Source organism: Achroia grisella, unplaced genomic scaffold (genome assembly GCF_030625045.1).
Source record: "Achroia grisella isolate CSIRO2021 unplaced genomic scaffold, CSIRO_AGI_Agris_v1 utg640, whole genome shotgun sequence".
Taxonomy (NCBI): Eukaryota; Metazoa; Arthropoda; class Insecta; order Lepidoptera; family Pyralidae; genus Achroia; species Achroia grisella.
Genome location: NW_026712977.1, coordinates 4,244,301 through 4,262,510, shown reverse-complemented (window position 1 = coordinate 4,262,510; position 18,210 = coordinate 4,244,301). Strand labels below are relative to the sequence as shown.

At 32.1% G+C, this 18,210-nt stretch overlaps 1 protein-coding gene across 2 annotated transcripts in view; it reads left to right on the top strand.

The window, feature by feature from the left end:
- LOC131849155 (protein apterous-like) overlaps nt 1-18,210 on the top strand; it is a 90,307-nt gene that overhangs the window by 60,722 nt on the left and 11,375 nt on the right. The window contains exon 5 of one of the 2 annotated variants that reach the window (XM_059199152.1): nt 16,539-16,741. The exons of the other annotated variant lie outside the window; for it this stretch is intronic. Coding sequence (XP_059055135.1) covers nt 16,539-16,741 — 203 coding nt within the window. The remainder of the gene's footprint in view (nt 1-16,538; nt 16,742-18,210) is intronic. 2 annotated transcript variants of the gene reach the window in all.

Here is an 18,210-nt window from a genome sequence, read left to right as displayed (position 1 = left end):
ACAAAGAACTAACAGCCCTCCCTGTCTTCGCTCGGGTGCTTTTAGCATTCCTTCATTTTGCCGTGAATATACAGAGAATTCTATTATATTTTTTCGTAGTATAATAGTAAAATAATTTTAGAATTACATCTGTTTAACTGTACGTTTATGTACGCTTACCTCAGCAATGTCCTATGTAGTTAGGTTTTCACTGATGTATTGTAGTATTCAATATTATAATTATTAACCTATTTCATCACGTGTCGAAAGTCAATGCCGCATTCTATCTCTATAATAATTTCATAAATTGTTTATAAAAACCTTAAAATCTTATAAATAAATCATATTAAGAGCACATTTTCATAATTAACCGAAATAAATAGTCAAATAAAATTTATTTTATATTTTGAAATTGGACCACCAATAAATTAGGGGCATCAGAGATCATCTTTAGACACTTATACTATATATATATATATATATATCTTCTACTATCTTTAGATAAAATTCTTTTTTTAAAAATAATTATTTTAGACTATTCCTATATAGATTATTGGTAGTATTAATTTTAATAAGAGGGTCCTTGTCAATTGCTGAACATCATTAAAACTATAAATAAATATCTTTATTTATGTAGGTCTAATTGTGCTTTATATGTTTATTGATTGACCTACAAAACATAAACTAGATCACAGGGCTTCGAAAACTGAAATTATAATTACATATTCCTTTTATGTAATGGAGAATCACTGCAAACAGTTTCCATCCATTTTCACGATATTGTGAGTGCAAATTCGATATTAATACGTAAACATACAAACAGTAATTAATAATTACGGCAATACGGATATTTCATATTTTATATTTTATACTTGCGACTTCGTCCGCGTGGAATTTAACTTTAATATTCTAAAATATTTTTTTTCTAAAATATTTTAGAATATTAAAGTTAAATTCCAGCCTATGTTAATACTTATTATATCAGCTGCCAATAAAAGACCCGTCAAAATCGGTCCAGCCATTTAGGAGATTACCCGGAACAAACAGACAGACAGACAAACATTGAAAAAATGTTATTTTGATGTATGTACCGTATTTATATTCAAATGCATGTAGTAAAAAATTGTTATTTAAATATTAAAACGGACACTCCAATTTTATTTATGTATATAGATTTAAAGACTGCAATTTGAGTTGCTTAATGAATGTTTTAATAAATTGAACCTTATTTATTTTTAAATACGTCTCTTCTATTGTATTTTTTAAAATATATTACATATATACTTTAAACTTATATATGTATATACATATATAGGAACAAGTGCGGTTCGTTGACCGTAAGAATACAAATTTTATTTGTATAGTCATATATCATTTTCTAGACGCGTTACAGATTTCCTACGTAGGTAATTATGTTGTTTTTTATTGTATCCGCTTACGAAGGGTCTACACCCCTGGTAAAATGATGCCGAAATATGAGGTTCGATTCCCGTTTTATGTACACACATAAATCTTTATCCGGATAAGGGCGGGACTGTATCTTTTAGTGGTTGCTATTTGTCAGATATTATATACTAGCTTTTAGCCGCCGCTTCGCTCGCATTGAATAAGAAATATCTGGTTTTTCTTAATAAGAAGTATCCTATGTTCATTCTAATACCTCCAAGAACATGTGTACAAAATTTCATGATGATCGGTTCTGTAGTTTTTCATCATCCCTCTTTCACATTTATAATATTACTAGCTACTCGCCCCGGCTTCGCACGGGTGTACGTATTATATATATAAACCTCCGCTTCAAAATCCGCTGCTAAAGATTTAAGCATACATAGGGACGGACAGACAGCGACAGCGACTTTGTTTTATACTTTACCATCGTTTAATTTTTATATTAAATTTATTTGTTATTATAAATTATTACTTTCATCATATTATCCTTTAGAAGGGTTATAATATAGGGTCAGTAAATAGGCTGTACTTATAAAGGGCTGGAACCCTTTGTAAGTACATTGGTGACATTTATTCAAGGACGTAATTTTTTTACTAATCACACAGACATCATCGCGGGTATAAACTAGTCTGCAAAAAAGCTTATTAAATTTATTTTTGAGACCAAATAATGATAACAAATATACAATCTGCAGAACATGCTGAGATCTGGACTGTCCTATCTTGAATGTGTTTTTTTCTCATTGGAATTATAATTAGACTGCAATAATCAAATACAATAATTGATTTTAAAAGTAATAAAGTATCACATTTTTTATGATTTACATTTAACTTTGGCGTCAAAATTAATTGAATATCATAATTACTGTTTGTAGTATAGTTAGCTGCAATAAAAATTTTGTCCGTACCTGAAATTGAATTTATGTACCTATAGTAAAATATAACTATATCTTTATGAAGTATTTTAACATTTATCAATATGTATGTAAGAATTTTGATATGTTGATAATTATGAGGCCATTTCGACAAGTGATTGACAGACAATGATCACCCAAAAAACTGATAATTTACATTCAATTTACGGATATGAACATGAAAAAGTGCAGGGCAACATGTGCGAAATAACTGAACGACTTGGTTACAGTTAGGTATGGAAATATTCTTTGAAAATTGATGACAGGAGTTGAAGCCTGTTTAACGAGACAGGTACTCAATTGCCTTTGGAACAATGGATTACGTTGTTAATAAATTTGATCCAGTATACATATTTACATATAATAAGGAAGACTAGTATAAATATATATATATATATTTTCAGATAGGAACTATAAATTTTCCAATTAGGTTTTTATAGCGTTCTTTCAAGTCAATATAAGATTAATATTCTTTTGATATAAACGAACGCAGTTGGGCGTAGCTAAATTTACAGCTTCACAGAACGATAGAGTGCGAGACTTTTAATATACAATTTAATACTAGAATATGCTGTATGTACCTACTATTCTGTACATTTGAAGTTCATAATTGACGAAATCGAAATCCTGACAGTTTAATATATCTATGATATTTTATTATAGTCATATATTTATTCTGTCAATAAATTAAAAACTTATAATTGTAGTCCATGGTGAGTAGTGTATTATAGAATCCATAAATGCGAAGACGAAAATGCAGTAAGTTCATTGATTCCTATATAATTATTATGGATATATTAGTGAAAAATGACATAAGTTTTAAAAACAATAAAAACTAAAGTTCAATTACAATAACATTCCATAACAAGATTTTCATTAGATCTTTATTCGTACATGATACAAATTACATCGCTGTACAGTTTCTGAGGAAGACGACTTGCCTAATATGTACTAGAGGGCACCTGCTGGGTAGATTAAGCGATTAGTTGCACACAACCCAATCGGCTCCCACCAATAAATTACGTGACACTTTATCGCGTACCGTTGGTCCGGCATGCGGGTGCGCAGGCGCAATGTTGCCAGTATAGAATTGCAGTTTACCCCACGATGAACCTTTTTAAAGAATTGTAAATTTTATAACTGATATTAAACTATGGAGTGATGGCAAAAAGCCTACTACAATGATGACGGAATTAATGAGTAGTTAAAAATTGCATATATTACCACTATGTAGATTTCAGAATATTACCCTACTACATAATTTTACCGTAAATATAGGGAAAAGTGTATTGAAGTGGCATCATTATGCAGCCGCCTTCGAGCCAGGCTGCAACTGCGTCCGCATTTGGTGAAGTTTCTTTTTGCCGCGCCGGCCATTTTCGCGGGTCGGTCTAGTTTTTTAGCGATCCGTTTTGGACGAGTCTTGTGTCGGCCATTACAATTATAAGGGAACGTTGGTTTGCGTAATGTGGTGAAAGGCGGCCAGGAGACCCACGCGGTACGTGACACCGCCGGGCCCTACACAAGAAGTGGACCCACGTAAGAACGGCATTGCTCAAAAATACGTACGAGCATATTTCGGTCTATTAAATGGGCGTTGAGCTAAATAACAGCGATTACACGTCGTTGTAAAACGATTTTCGCTTTATATCGCCGCGCTGGATCTCTTTGATAGCGCCAGATGAGGATTGATTTGATTTTTATATTTACCTCCGAAACGATTTATTATTTTTGTTCAGTAAAAATGAATTGCTACCAAATGAGCCATTATTATTGTAAAGTTTTTGTATTAATTGATACATTTTATTAAAGTTTGGACGTTTTGTTAGTTATTTCAAATGCGCCGCGCCACCGCGATTTGATTACATTCATTAACTTTACTAGTTATTTTCTTGTTCGTAGAAGAATTCCAATTATTTACTATAGGACCACGCCTTTGCTACCACGCCTCTATATGAAATTGTCTATCAATCGTTTAGTCTGTACCTGAATTTCAGAATTTATCTAAAACTTTATATTATATAAAAACAATACAATATTTATAAATACTAGAGCATTTCTAAATTAAATTTCAAGGATTTATCTTTCCGACTAGAATTTATTCCATATAGTTGGGTATTTTGTTTCTTGAACTACTCTATGCCGTAACTGGCTTTTCCAGCTTCAAATGGATGAAATATTATTGGGTATGAAAATATAACATTTTAAGCGTAAAAATCACTACGAATTAGGTATAGCGAATTCACAACCTATAAAATACTGTAAATTCCCATATAAAAGTGAGCTGTAAGCTGAAAATGAAAATAATCATTCTCTGTTCTATTCAATTTCTAATAGAATAGAAATCCTTTATTTATATAAAATTAATTTAAGCGCTTTTGAATAGTTGTAACAATTTATTCTTCAATTGAACTTTATTTCTACCGCTATTCTATTTCTAAAATTCAAATTTCAATCTATCGCTCATTCGAAAAGCTGAAAGCTCTCATCACAAGAAAAACGAGCAAGAAACTTGTGTATTGCTCTTTAATAAATAATAGTACATACAGTTTATCATTGTGTATACAAACAAGAGCTGCATAAACAAAAAAAATAATATATAACTGCAAGCGGTTTCTATAAGTATTATCGCACAAAAATCTCACTAACAATTTCCCAGCCGCGAGGCGTAGGAATCTTATATATCAGATTGTGTGGGGTTATTCTAGTGTCACCGAAGATGCTACGTGAATAAGGACGCTTTGGGTGACACGTTCCTGTTCGGGCGTCACGTAAATTTATGTCACATTACGAGTATCCAAGTACTTACATACATTTCGTTAAATTTTTTTATAGTGATAACTCTGACGGCCTACCTGATCTACTGTAAGTAAGTGGTAACCGTCGTCTATATATTCATGCACCGATTTAGAGATATTGCGTTATCATATGACGCAAATAGATACTACTCATGCGTCACTGTTCTGGAGCACTAAGATGTCATACCACTTATCCTGTAATTTCACTGCCTTATCTTGACTCACCCTTCAATCGCAACATAGCTTACAAAGTACGCTGTTAGTTGGCTGATATGTATGAAACTGAGATACTAACGCAGACGATTTTTTCGTACTTCCATTTTGTCGGAGTTTGAAGTTGATAACGTTATCCTAGAACATCTACTGTTTTATTATAAGTTTTAACTCATAGATATATCTACAGGACATAGTAGCCATTATTAGCAGACTTTCTAACAATGTGGGCGTTCGTAATACACTTTTTATGAGATGTAGCGACTCTAAGATATTATTTTTATTATATTTTTAACTTTTATACTGATAAATGAAGTTTATTTAATAATAATACTGAAATAAAGTCGTACATAAATATGAGATTTTTTATAATGGATGTTAATGGAATGGTGCACCCGACTGTGCTAATAGTATATATGCTGTCGGGAATGGAGCATGATAAGATGAATATGACGCCAGGTCAGTTAGCCTATCGTGGCATATTCTCTATTTAACATGAACCTGATCGGAGTTATTAACTAATAGTACTAATAATCCACATCCCCCTGAAATAGAGTTGAACGATTCGAAAGAAGTATTAGGTATCTAAATTAAAATTGTACAAAACACATAAAGTCAAATATCTGCTGTTTTGATCTAGAATAAACAGTTATTAAAAGTGACTCGAGCTCGAGTCGTTTCCTGTAAAGTAACAATAAACAGTCTTGTAAAATAATAAATGGATTTATTGATCGTAGTATTGTGATAACTTATTAAAATCTCATCAACAGTTAAAGTTGGTAACATTGTTATCTTACCCAATACTATCTTCTATCTAAAAAAAATTATTATGGATGTTGTCGAATTAGTGTCTGACCTTTTTTAATATACAGTTTTCTTTATATTAGGGGTAGACATATTTTTATAATTTCACAAATAAACAATGACAGTAAAAACACAAATAAAAAGAAATATATATAAAGAATAGCGGGCAATAATAATATTCGTAGATTTGAAGATCAGAACTGTAAATCATAATAATTAAAAAAAATGGATCTAAAGAAAACTGGACAGTAGCGCACACGCATGTGCTATAGTATAGCGGTAGCGGAGGCGTGTATGGGGCGTAACCGCAAATACGCCTCACATGTGATCGCGTTCCGGTCTATTAGTTGCCTTCAAAGAATACACCGTCTAACATCGCCATCGTTCTAATTGCAATAGTATCGAATTTGATTATCGATTCGTCTATTAAAACGGTCTACACAATACTAAAATTAGGCGGAATATTGCAGCAGTGATGGTAGGCAGAAATGTAATCTAATATTTTGCTTGCAAGCAATTTAGGGTGCTCACCACTACTACTGTATTAATATTGCCTCTAACTTTAGACGTGTGTAGGCCGTTTAAACGGTTTACACATGATACTAAAATCAGGGGCGATATTAGAGCTGTGGTGGTGGGGTACCGAATTCCCTATACACGAGGCAATCTAGAAAGCGATCCTGGGCACTCTCTACCACCCATTTTAGTGTTATGTGTAGGCCGATTTTAATTTAGAATCACACCGAGTCGGTATGTTTCAATTTAATATATATATATATATATATATATATACATTTCAAATGTTCGGACCTTTTGTTTATCCGGTAAATCGCCAAAAAAAACATAAATTTTTATACCAATAGGGATAATTCTAATTTTATTTCCTAAGATATTTTCTAATAAGCAGTATGTTATAAAAATTTTGAAATTTTAATGAGATTCCAGCAGATGAACTTTGGTAGCAGAGGTCTCGTAAAATACTTACTACTCTTGTTGGAATGTTTGTAAACAATATTTTTTCTTCGCCGTCGACAAGAACCTAACAGCGTTCTCTAAAGTTTCTGAACGGTGTGACCATAAATTACTCACTAACGGGCGGACAGATAAAAAAATAACGCTTCCTACTTCAATAACGGGAGCGAAGTAAATTATACCTCGTAATGAAGTTGTCACATCTGCTCCTTGCGTCACGTGGTTATCACCTTTTCCTTTTTTTCCCTCTTTTGTTTTAGTATTTCTCTACCCGCGCGTTTGGTTTCATTGTGGAGCCGCAATAAATTTAGTATGGCCGCATCTATGGCCGGCCGCGTGATTTATTTCCCGCCAAAATGTGTGCCCGGCATTTGTATTTTTTCTTTTTTTCGGTATCGGAGAGTTCGAGTAGCGTCCGACGATCACACAGATAGTGAGTGAGTATGCTCCGTGCGCGTTCCTTGCTCGACGGTAGTTGATTAAAAAAAAGTTTTTTTTTGTCAAACTGAAACAAAAAGTTATTTGGAGATGTTCAATTTTTCCTCTCCCTTTTTTATTTCAGATAAACGATAGCGTTGTTCACGAAGCTTCGAGAGTGGGACGTTGTTTTGTACATTTTCGAGGTGCAGCTGCGAGTGAAAATAAAACTATTATTATGCTTCAACATTTTATTATTGTATTTCATATTTTTGTCGGAAAATTAGATTAACGTAGCTTTACTAGTCGTTTGTCGTGGTTATTGACGGACATTTTATAGTGACACAAGTTACATTCGTTTTACTGCCGTCGTCGAAATCCGAAACTATCAGGCGTTATGCTGATAAGAAATGTAAATGTTAATAGCTTCGGTTGTGAGAATATGAGAGAAACATAAAATAATTATAATCCATAATTTTTAACTATCGTAAATAAAGACAAACACACCGTCCTCTTAACGTGTTCAGAAATTGAATCTCGACGCGGTAGCAGTATTGGTTTATTTGTAAGTATAAGTTATAAGAATTTAAAAACATTACAAGCAAGAATTTTTAGATAATTTCTATTATGTAGTTTTAAAATACTGTTTCTATTTTGTAGTATTTTAGTTAAGAATATTTCATTATTTGAATGTTCTTAATTAAGAGGCTTAATAATCTTTTCATTTTAGACGTTCCGCAAATATATATACTTGTGTGCTATATTTAATAAATACATTTGAAGAGATTTCTTACAGTAGCTACCATCGACAAGCATTCCGCGTTCTATAAAACGGTAATGGTATCCAATACCTTCAATGCTCATAATGGTATCCAATACCACGATACTTAACATTATTTATCCTGTCACTGCAGTTTTTACTGGAACTTATTATCGATACAGCATTATTGAAAAGTAATACAAATTGTAATGGAGGCTAGATATGAAATTCTTTAATACAAGTTCCCATACAGCCTTTGAGTAATTCATGAGTAGCTGATAGTTCGCTCGTGTATTTTTTTATTCCACAGACTATGTAAGTACATTATATTCTTTTATGTACGTATGTTTTATTTAGTATGTAGTACCTAATAAACTTGTTCTTGACATGAAAAATGAAATAGGTAGAAGAAAAATAGGTTTATATAAATACTTAAACATTTTATCCGCGTAAATAATGGCAAAGGCTGATAAGAAGGCTCCCAATTTAAGATTTGTGTATTGTGTCCAAAAAATCAGTTAACTATAAAACTGAATATAAAAAATAAAATTTATAATTAATAGAATTCTTATTTAGTATATTTCTGTGAAAACCTTAAGGGCTATGGGCACTGTCTTCTACGTATGGAAATTGACTTTATTTTAACAAAGGAAAGGGCTGGGTCATGGATAAATAAGAATGTCGCTATAGCTATATATATATCGTAATCTATTACATAGTACATATTAGTACAATTGAATCGCAGATATAAGTATTAGGGTAAAATCGTGATTTGCAGATATTTAAGCAAAATAGTTGTTTTGTATGAATAGCACTGTAATGTTATTGGTCCTGTGAACCTCCTATTGTATGATGCGATTGACGTAATTTTTACAATAATTCCAATATCGTAACGCCCTCAGATCGCAGTCGTAGCGTCGTTACCTTTTCCGCCCTCGCTACCCGTCAGTCGACTAATGTGATATCCATGTTATTTCGTTTTGTAGCAGCCGCTATCTCGCACAAGACATCTGTATCAGTGGCACACCGACCCAATAGCTTTATATTGAAACCTTTATTTATTACTCGGACCTCTTTCGAATTTAGAATAAGGACATTTTGTTTATGGTACCGAACACAGACTACACAGACATTTTTATTGACAGAAATCAAAGAGGTGATAATTCACATCTACCAAAACGTGGTAGGTAATATTATAAATTATTATAAAAAAAAACCGGTATGATTATTAAGATTAGTTATTTTTTATAACTTAGTAAACAAAGTAGCTTTTATAACAATTTTGTTTGTACATAAAAACGATTGAATTTTATTAATATGTGCCAGCAAATAAAAAAATATAAACTGGACGAGTGTGGTCATTAAATCCATGATAAGTTTTGTTTAGACCAAGCGGGGTGCCCTGTGAGTGATGTCATTATTTGCTATCGATAAAATCAAATTTATAAATTTAATATACAATAACATTTTTATATTTATTAAAAGATTGGCATTTAAAATAATGCACCTATATAATTAACTATCTATATAAACTATCACTTTAATCGTTTAAATTATGGCTAGATAGTATATTTTTGTAGTATGTTTTATATTATTGATATGAAGTATAGTGCAATTCCGAATTTAAATATTAATTCAAGTATGAACATTATTAAGTATATAATTTTATTGTCACGGAATATAAATTGTCACGGAAGTGAGAAAAATGTGATAAACTTTTCTTGTCAAAAATTTTTATTCATCATTATTTGTCATGTTAGTCGATAATTTGTACGATACGCGCTGTCACGTCACTAATCCATAAACATTTTACATTTTGCCGTCATCTCAATATCCGTTTTGATATCTATCGTCGCCATATAACTTGAACATTTTAAGTAGTAATAACAACAGAAATACGAGCGTGGTTGCCGTACGGCGCGGCGTACCATTCGCGCCGCTCGCATGAGTTAGGGACCCCGGTAGCGCCCCCTGCTGCCATGTTATGTGATACAACACATACGCCGACCAATTTATTAATTTTACTTTTTATATCAACGTTTGGTATGCTGACAATTCAAGAAATCTTTTTAGTGACTTGTATTACGGCGACTTTAATTGTCAAGCTGCCTTGATTGTTTGTTTTTTGTTTTTTCACCAGTTTTCGCATAGTCATCACAGTCACTAGGACTATAACGTTAGCCATAAAAAAATAGTGGCCACCGGACGAAGTGTATCATGTAGGAAATCTCATTTTTTGCCTGCTTTAAAACATGAATGGTGCGTACGATTTATGAGATCACAATGATCTTTTTATAACTCACCCAGGTTTTTTCGGGCTTTTTTTCTACGGTCCTGCGCGTTATCTTTGTACATTTTGTGTCTCAATCTATTAATAATGTCTTCTTTTAGCGGACGCGACGTTTTGTGTAGATCCTCACCGTCGATAAGATGACGTGACAGAACATCTCTAGGCGATGACTTTTGAAGATCTGTTATAAATAGTTGAACCTGTGCAAGAAAACTATATTTTTATACATTATAAGAATATTCAAAGGAAATATTTTATACATTTTTGTATATAGTTAGAAAAGGTAATTGCCTACTACTAGTATATTAAATACAAATATGTAATTGAAGATTATTTTATCATAGAGATATTCTAATGCTATCTATCTTCAAGAATCAGTCAATAGTATTTATAATTTCCTAGATTACGAAATTTCTTTCATTTATATGAAGTTTCATTAATAGTTACTATAATTTAGTTATACTATGACTCATAACATGCCCCATCACAGTACCTAAATATATGTAGATTTAAATCCAAAATGGTAGTTCCCTTGGTTAATCAATGACTAAAATAAATGACAACTAAAACTGAATAGCAAACAATAACGATCTACTGTCCCTTAAATAAGCATTTAACTACACAATACACTACAGACTGCTTTTGTTGACGCTTCCTTGAGCCTGTAGAAATTATTAATATTATAATAAATATATACGTCACTGTGGCCTTCAAAAGTTAAAAAAATCAAGTGAGATCTCTCCGAGGAGTCTGTCTGTCCAGATGACACCAGGATGCTGTATCCTTGCTGTATTGTTAGGAGTTTACTGGCTACTTTTAATAGTCTCGGCTCTACATGCATACCGGCCCAAATACGAGGTTAAAAGCGGAAAAGAGAGTTTAATTTACATGTAAATTTACGTTTGGTTTCTTTTTAACGTTGCCGTCATATATTAAGAAATAATTTCACGATTTTTCCTCGGCGTCGGAAGATTCTTATCTCTGAAACCCGTTGGTTGATGCAGATGAATCTGGAGGAAATTGCTAGTCTTTATATAATTATTTATTCACCGTTAACACATTTTATAAAGCAATTAATAAAATATTTAGTAATGTTGTAAAAAACTCGAACTATGATATAAAAACATAAATAATCTTGTAGCTCAGTGGTCAGACGTTGACAGTTAGCTCATTGATCAATCAGTTCCCATCACTAGTTGACAGTTTGTCAAGTCATCGACATCGGTAGAACCGAGACGAAGCGACTGTAAGTTTTTAAAGAAATAAACATGATGTAGTAAGTACCTATGTCTCATTATTGCCAACTGAGTATTTCTAATATGTGCAAGACGTTTTTTCTGTCATTTTTTGTGAGTAATTATCAAAAACTGTATAAAATTACCCACTTAGGATATAAATATTCCTGTGTGCAACTTTGTATACTTGTAGATTCTGCCTTGTCAGTCCTCATCCCCTCAAATTTCAACGGATAAAAATGTGACAATTCAAAAGCTGCAAACATCATTACAGTACCTATTCTATTGAATGGGTTGGATAAATATTAAAATCCTTTTACTTGAGCGCTGACAGTATCTGCTTGTTTGTGCACGAACGCCCGGAGCTAGAACACTGCAACCAATGTAACTTGATATCCCACTTCCCCTAACTTTCCACAATCGTGCGGGAGGCTAAAGTCCTTCTATTGTTCATATTAGACTAGATGCATTTCGTAGTCGGCTAGTACGTAAATTGTGTCGAGTAAACACTAGACGTTCCGTCAACTCAGATTGAGATTGGGATCAGTGTGAAAGCGCCTTTATTGTTCAAACTTCTGCCTTATGTTAACACTGAGTACGGTATTGTTACAATATACTATATAGTGTTATACTCTCAATTATTTTTACATTACAAAAGAAAAGTAATTCTAATGATGAAATAACTTGATAGATTTGAGTAAATGCGATATTATAAACTTATTGTGCTAAAGAAATAAACTTTATTTATAATTCTAAATAAATATATTCTATATATCTAAATATAACTATCTTTGTGATATACCTAACTGCTGTCTTCTATTATTACATTATCAAGTTCAGTAAAAAAAATCTCCAGTACGGTGCCGTGACCCGATGCAATCTTTCGCGAGAGCGGGCACATGTTCAAAAGAAAGCATGGAATGAAGTATTTTACGCGAATCGGCGACCATTAGTTGCAAGCAAAACGCGGCAACGGATCCTTGCATAATTACCAACGGGCTAATTGTTCGCGCTCAAACCTCGGAACGGGCGCAATTGTGAGTAGCGAAGCTGTAAAATATATTTTCGTTGTAAGTACTATATCAACATAAAAGTTAAATACAATTTTAGGATCAGTGCCATGATACCTTAGCCTGGAATGAAAACGCATGAGTATCGCAGGGTATCACCGGTTTCACAATATAACGTGACGTCCATAGTCCTGTTCATGCATAAGTAGTGTCTGTTGAGGAATCATACTATTATTTATAAAATAACCTGTTTAGTGCTGTGTCTCTACCTTTAGCACCATGAGATAATATCTCCTAGTACTCCTAGAAGATATAATATATAATACCTGAACATTTAACTAGTAATGCCAAACACACAATATTTGAGGACTTCTTTCAATTATATCTTAGAATCACATTAACAAACTTCACTTGATGACAATGGTACCACATAGGGAGTAACAGAAATAATTTTGAACTGCGCTCCATAATTGATGAAGATATAAAACACAAAAAAAATAAACGCAGTGATCGAAAATAAAACCTCATCCTTTTATGAAGTCGGTTAAAAAGAATAATAGAATAGCACAGTATGCTTCGTTCGTGCAAAGTACTTTTTTTACAAACATTCAGGAATAACCCGTCAGCTCTAACGGCAGGCAGTACCTAATATGCTGGTTTGCTTCATTTAAAACAAAATAACGTTCTGAAATTGTGCAATTTTCTTCCCGTCCTAACGGCATATCTGCTGGAATTTGTTTTATAGAATCACTTCGGGTTTTGTGTACGAGTGTTCTTTGTTTAAACTGAGGCAGCTGGTTGCAAAAATTCGATCCGATTAATTCTCATGAGGGCAGTGTCAACTGTTATACTCGTAGCACGTAATGCTAATTGTTCTGTCGTTATGTGTGTTTATGTGAATTTAATATAATTGATACAAACATGTAATAAACATGTTTGTATCAATTAATAAACATGTTTGTATCATGTAATAAACATGTTTGTATCAATTAAATTCAAATTTTTAATCTTCCATATTTGAATACTATTGAAACAACACTACAATTACAGTTAATTTTGGTTTAATAACAATATTTTGTAGAGTTATTAGATTTTTTAATATTATTATTTTTATTCATCATATTATAGGCTGGCAAAAGTTTCTATAACATACCAGCTAGTTTATCAGCAGGATATCTGGACGTTTAAATTAAATTGATAGTTCCGTATGTATGTTTGGCCCTGCTGTAATTGCGGAATGTTTTTATTGGTCGTTAAATTCGCGGGTCCGAGTCGTTCCCGGCACGGATACGTCACACCCGGCCGACATCTTAACGCGAAACAATATTGTTTGCACATATTGATTTGGTCATATAATTTTTATTTTATTTACTTTCGTCTATATGTATACATACGATAACTAGCGACTCCCTCTGACTTTGAGGGATATATTTTCTTTTTTCTCAAATCTCTTTTCTCTCGGCGGCTGTAACTTGGTTTTATTCTGTGCGAGTACACTTTCAGCGATTAAGTTAATCTCTTTTAGAATAAACGTAAATTAAGACATTTCATAAAATATTATACAACAAAAAAATAAACCTCATTAGCGTTTAGCCTTGACTCGGCTATCTGTCACAATGGAAAGGAAGGATGTTTGTTATCACGCTTTCACGTTGCTAAATTCAAGAATAAAAACAAAACAAATGTACAATTGCAATCTTCTGCATTAACTGTCGGATTAATATATTTTGTTGAAATTTGATTATGACATTTGTGATATAATTTGGACTATTATAATGGATTCTCCATCCCCTTGTTAAATTAATTGAGGTTTCTAAATTAGATCATATTAAAATTTATACACCTTTGTAATTTTACAAAAGTAAACCATGACGTTCTTGCATATAAAAATATGAATCCTGAGAGACAATTTGTTACTTTTGTAATTTATATAAAGACTGACATTAATCCCTATATAATGAAATATCGAGAGATATTTTTTAAAAGTGTCATCACCTATCTAACTCCGATCAATCCTGAATATTATTTTATAAACTTCTCCGCATCATCCCTTACTTATTGTTTTTTTTAATAGATATTATCTGCCAGCATCCTGGCGGGCCATAGGTTTTTGTGAATTTATTATTTATATTTAAAATAAAGTAACATTAAACGTTTACAAATATCATTAAAATTATATTAATAACGTTATTCAATTAATTAATCAACTATTTATTTTATACGTGTGTATTACAAATAAAAATTTATAGTGTAATAAAGTAAAACAGGCGGTGTATACTAATATTTTAATATTATTAATAAAGTTTAAATTAAACTAAAATATATAATAGGATTATCAATATAAAGTTATAAAGTACATTATGATGAAATTTACTATCTGTAGTTAATTTTTTGTGGCCTTTACATCATACCGTTAGAGGTGTCTATGTATAGATGATGAAATCAAAGTTCTGATCATTAAAAAAATATTTGTTACGTGGACCATAAGCGCACTTTCTTCCTTGATTATCCTCCATTGTTAAGCTATTTGTCAAATGGCATAGTAAATTATATAAAACAAGTTGAATACTAGTAACAATATCAAATTGTCTTATGAACGAAGGTGGGAAATAAAAGTAATTTTTAAAAGATTCATACAAACTGAGTGAATACGTGATAGATTTAGTCACCTAATAAAAACAAAACATATTCCTAAATTTCCCGTTTGATTCTCGATGGATTAGTTCACATGTTATTGGCTTCTTATTCTCTTTATTACACCCAAAAAAAAATAGTATTCGACAGAAAATAACAAAAGCAGTTTTCTTAACTTTAGTTCCGCGAAATCGTCGCTTTCTTGGTATCTGGATAGGTACTAATATTTTCCCTAAGTCATCTGTAATAACATAATGCGTATTAATGTGAATTATATTCGAATAGCAAGCTACAAATAAATTTGTAATTACCATTGTGATATATGTAAATATACACATTATCGTATGCCCACAGATAAAAATAATTACAATTCAACGTGAATAACGTCACCGGTAGGGTTGACAACCTAAAAACATTTAACCTCGTACGAATAAATAAAAAATCTCGTATCTCAATTTTGGTCACTAATTCCATGATGTCAAATCTATCATGGTATTTTGACCAATTTCCGCACGTTAAAACTTAAAATGTAGATATCTTTGTACCGTAGACTAAAATCGTATAATCCTCATAGGATTGTATCCTGATCGGATCATCAGTCATGCCTATGAGGATCCTCCTAGAGATGACTGATCCCGACCGAAAAGGCAATACATTGATTACGTCGGAAAAGTGTGAATTATTCTTTAACGCAGCATCTGCGAAATCGCAATGCGAACTTATATATGACTCCGTATTTTGACACAAAATTTTATCATTACTTTGTAATTGGCATTAATATTTTATGTTATTTGTGGTATTGTTTTGCGCTGCTGCATTGTTTTTATATCTATGTAAATACTATGTACTTTTTAGATTATAATATGATATTATATCTATGTATCGTATTATGTATGATCGAATGACTTACATTGTCATTTGATAATACATATTGCTTTATATTTCCTCTCCCAATTGATATTTGTATTAACTTTTATGTTAATTTAAATTTACTAACACGTATATATAACCTAACAATGTTTTTGGTATTTAGCAGCGTGACTATTTATTCTCTCGTACCCAGATTTGAACTCCGAATATCTGGAGATGGGATTCCGTGGTGGTGGCGCTCTGGGGTCCACATCGCGCACCAAACGCATGCGCACCAGCTTCAAACACCACCAGCTGCGCACGATGAAGTCCTACTTCACCATCAACCACAATCCTGATGCAAAAGATCTGAAACAATTGAGCCAGAAGACTGGTCTACCGAAACGCGTGTTACAGGTAACTGAGATATTACATTCTCATTTATAAGGCACTGCCTAACACATCCGGGCCGTATCGTATAATGGTGTGTCAAAGAAAAACAAGTATATTTATTACGTTGACGTGAACTAAAAGCAATTTATAATTTAGTATTGCTTGCTCTTTATAGATCCGGCTTGGACGTCTTAAAAAAGTTTAACATTTAACTGTACGAACTACACTGGCATTTCAAATTAAAAAGTTAAAAATTAAATCGATTTTCCACCAGACCAGAATAGTAATGTAACATCTTAGGTTACAATTTAAATAAAAAAAGTTAATTTCTCTATTAATAAACATAATTAAACTTGCTGTATTTACAATTAGTTATGTAGTTACAAGCGACGTGAATCATTTATCTCGGAGCGCAATTACTATTAAACGGTAATTGGTAACGTTTTTAACTCGTTTCGTATTTACAGCTCATTTAATTGATTTTATAGGAATTAATGTAAAATAGAATGGAATATAGTATCAAAAATGATGTTAAGTTATACCTTACTATTTATCATAAAATTCACATACCGTATTAATTTTGAAGAGTTATTTGCGGTCAAGGGTGGTAAATCGTTGGAATTGTTAACAATGTTGGAATGTCGAGACTATGGGATTATTGCACTTTACGAAACGAATTGAGAATAGCTGCTCTTTACACGCGTTGAATTGTTATTTATATTTAATATACGTTAATATATTTTCTAAAAGTGTATAATTATAAATACTTGACTGAATGAATAAATTTACAAAGTACATCAAAGTTGTTTAACTGCAACCGATTCGTAGCGTGAATGTGTGATGTAGCCCTTAAACTGGTAGTTGGAAGCTAATGCGAATTTAATGTATACCTGATATCGCCTCATTTGATATCGCTCTTTGCTCTGCGAAGTTGTCTTTGGGTGTTTTATTGAGAAACTTTACAGATATTGGCAACAGTGTACAGCGTGTGATTATGATTTTTTCGTTTTTTATTTATTCACATATCTACTTCATGTATAAATTAATAGTAGATAAATTATTGACGATGATGATGAAAATGTTATTAGGATTTCAAGTAAATACTAACAATTACGTACTGAATTTTGAGAATTTCTCATTGCCTATTACGTCAATGATATATTATCAAAATTCAGTAGCAATTACTGATGATTTGAATGAGTGAACACTGTACTTTCTAGAAACATCAGCATCTTAATCTGAAATTGGTTGACAAAATAATGACGAAACTTCGGTAAGTTGGTACTTTTTATTTCACAAAATCGTAATAAATAACTCTACTCCGATGTTGTTGGTAATGCATTATTAATATGCTTACTATATATACTTCAGGAAATTTTTAGCAATTGTGGGGTCTTAATAAAGAAGGAGATTACTGAATGAATTCCTTGTGATCTCTTCTAATTGGGAATAAAGCTTATAATCCCCAGGCGACCATCTGAAATCGCCTGAAG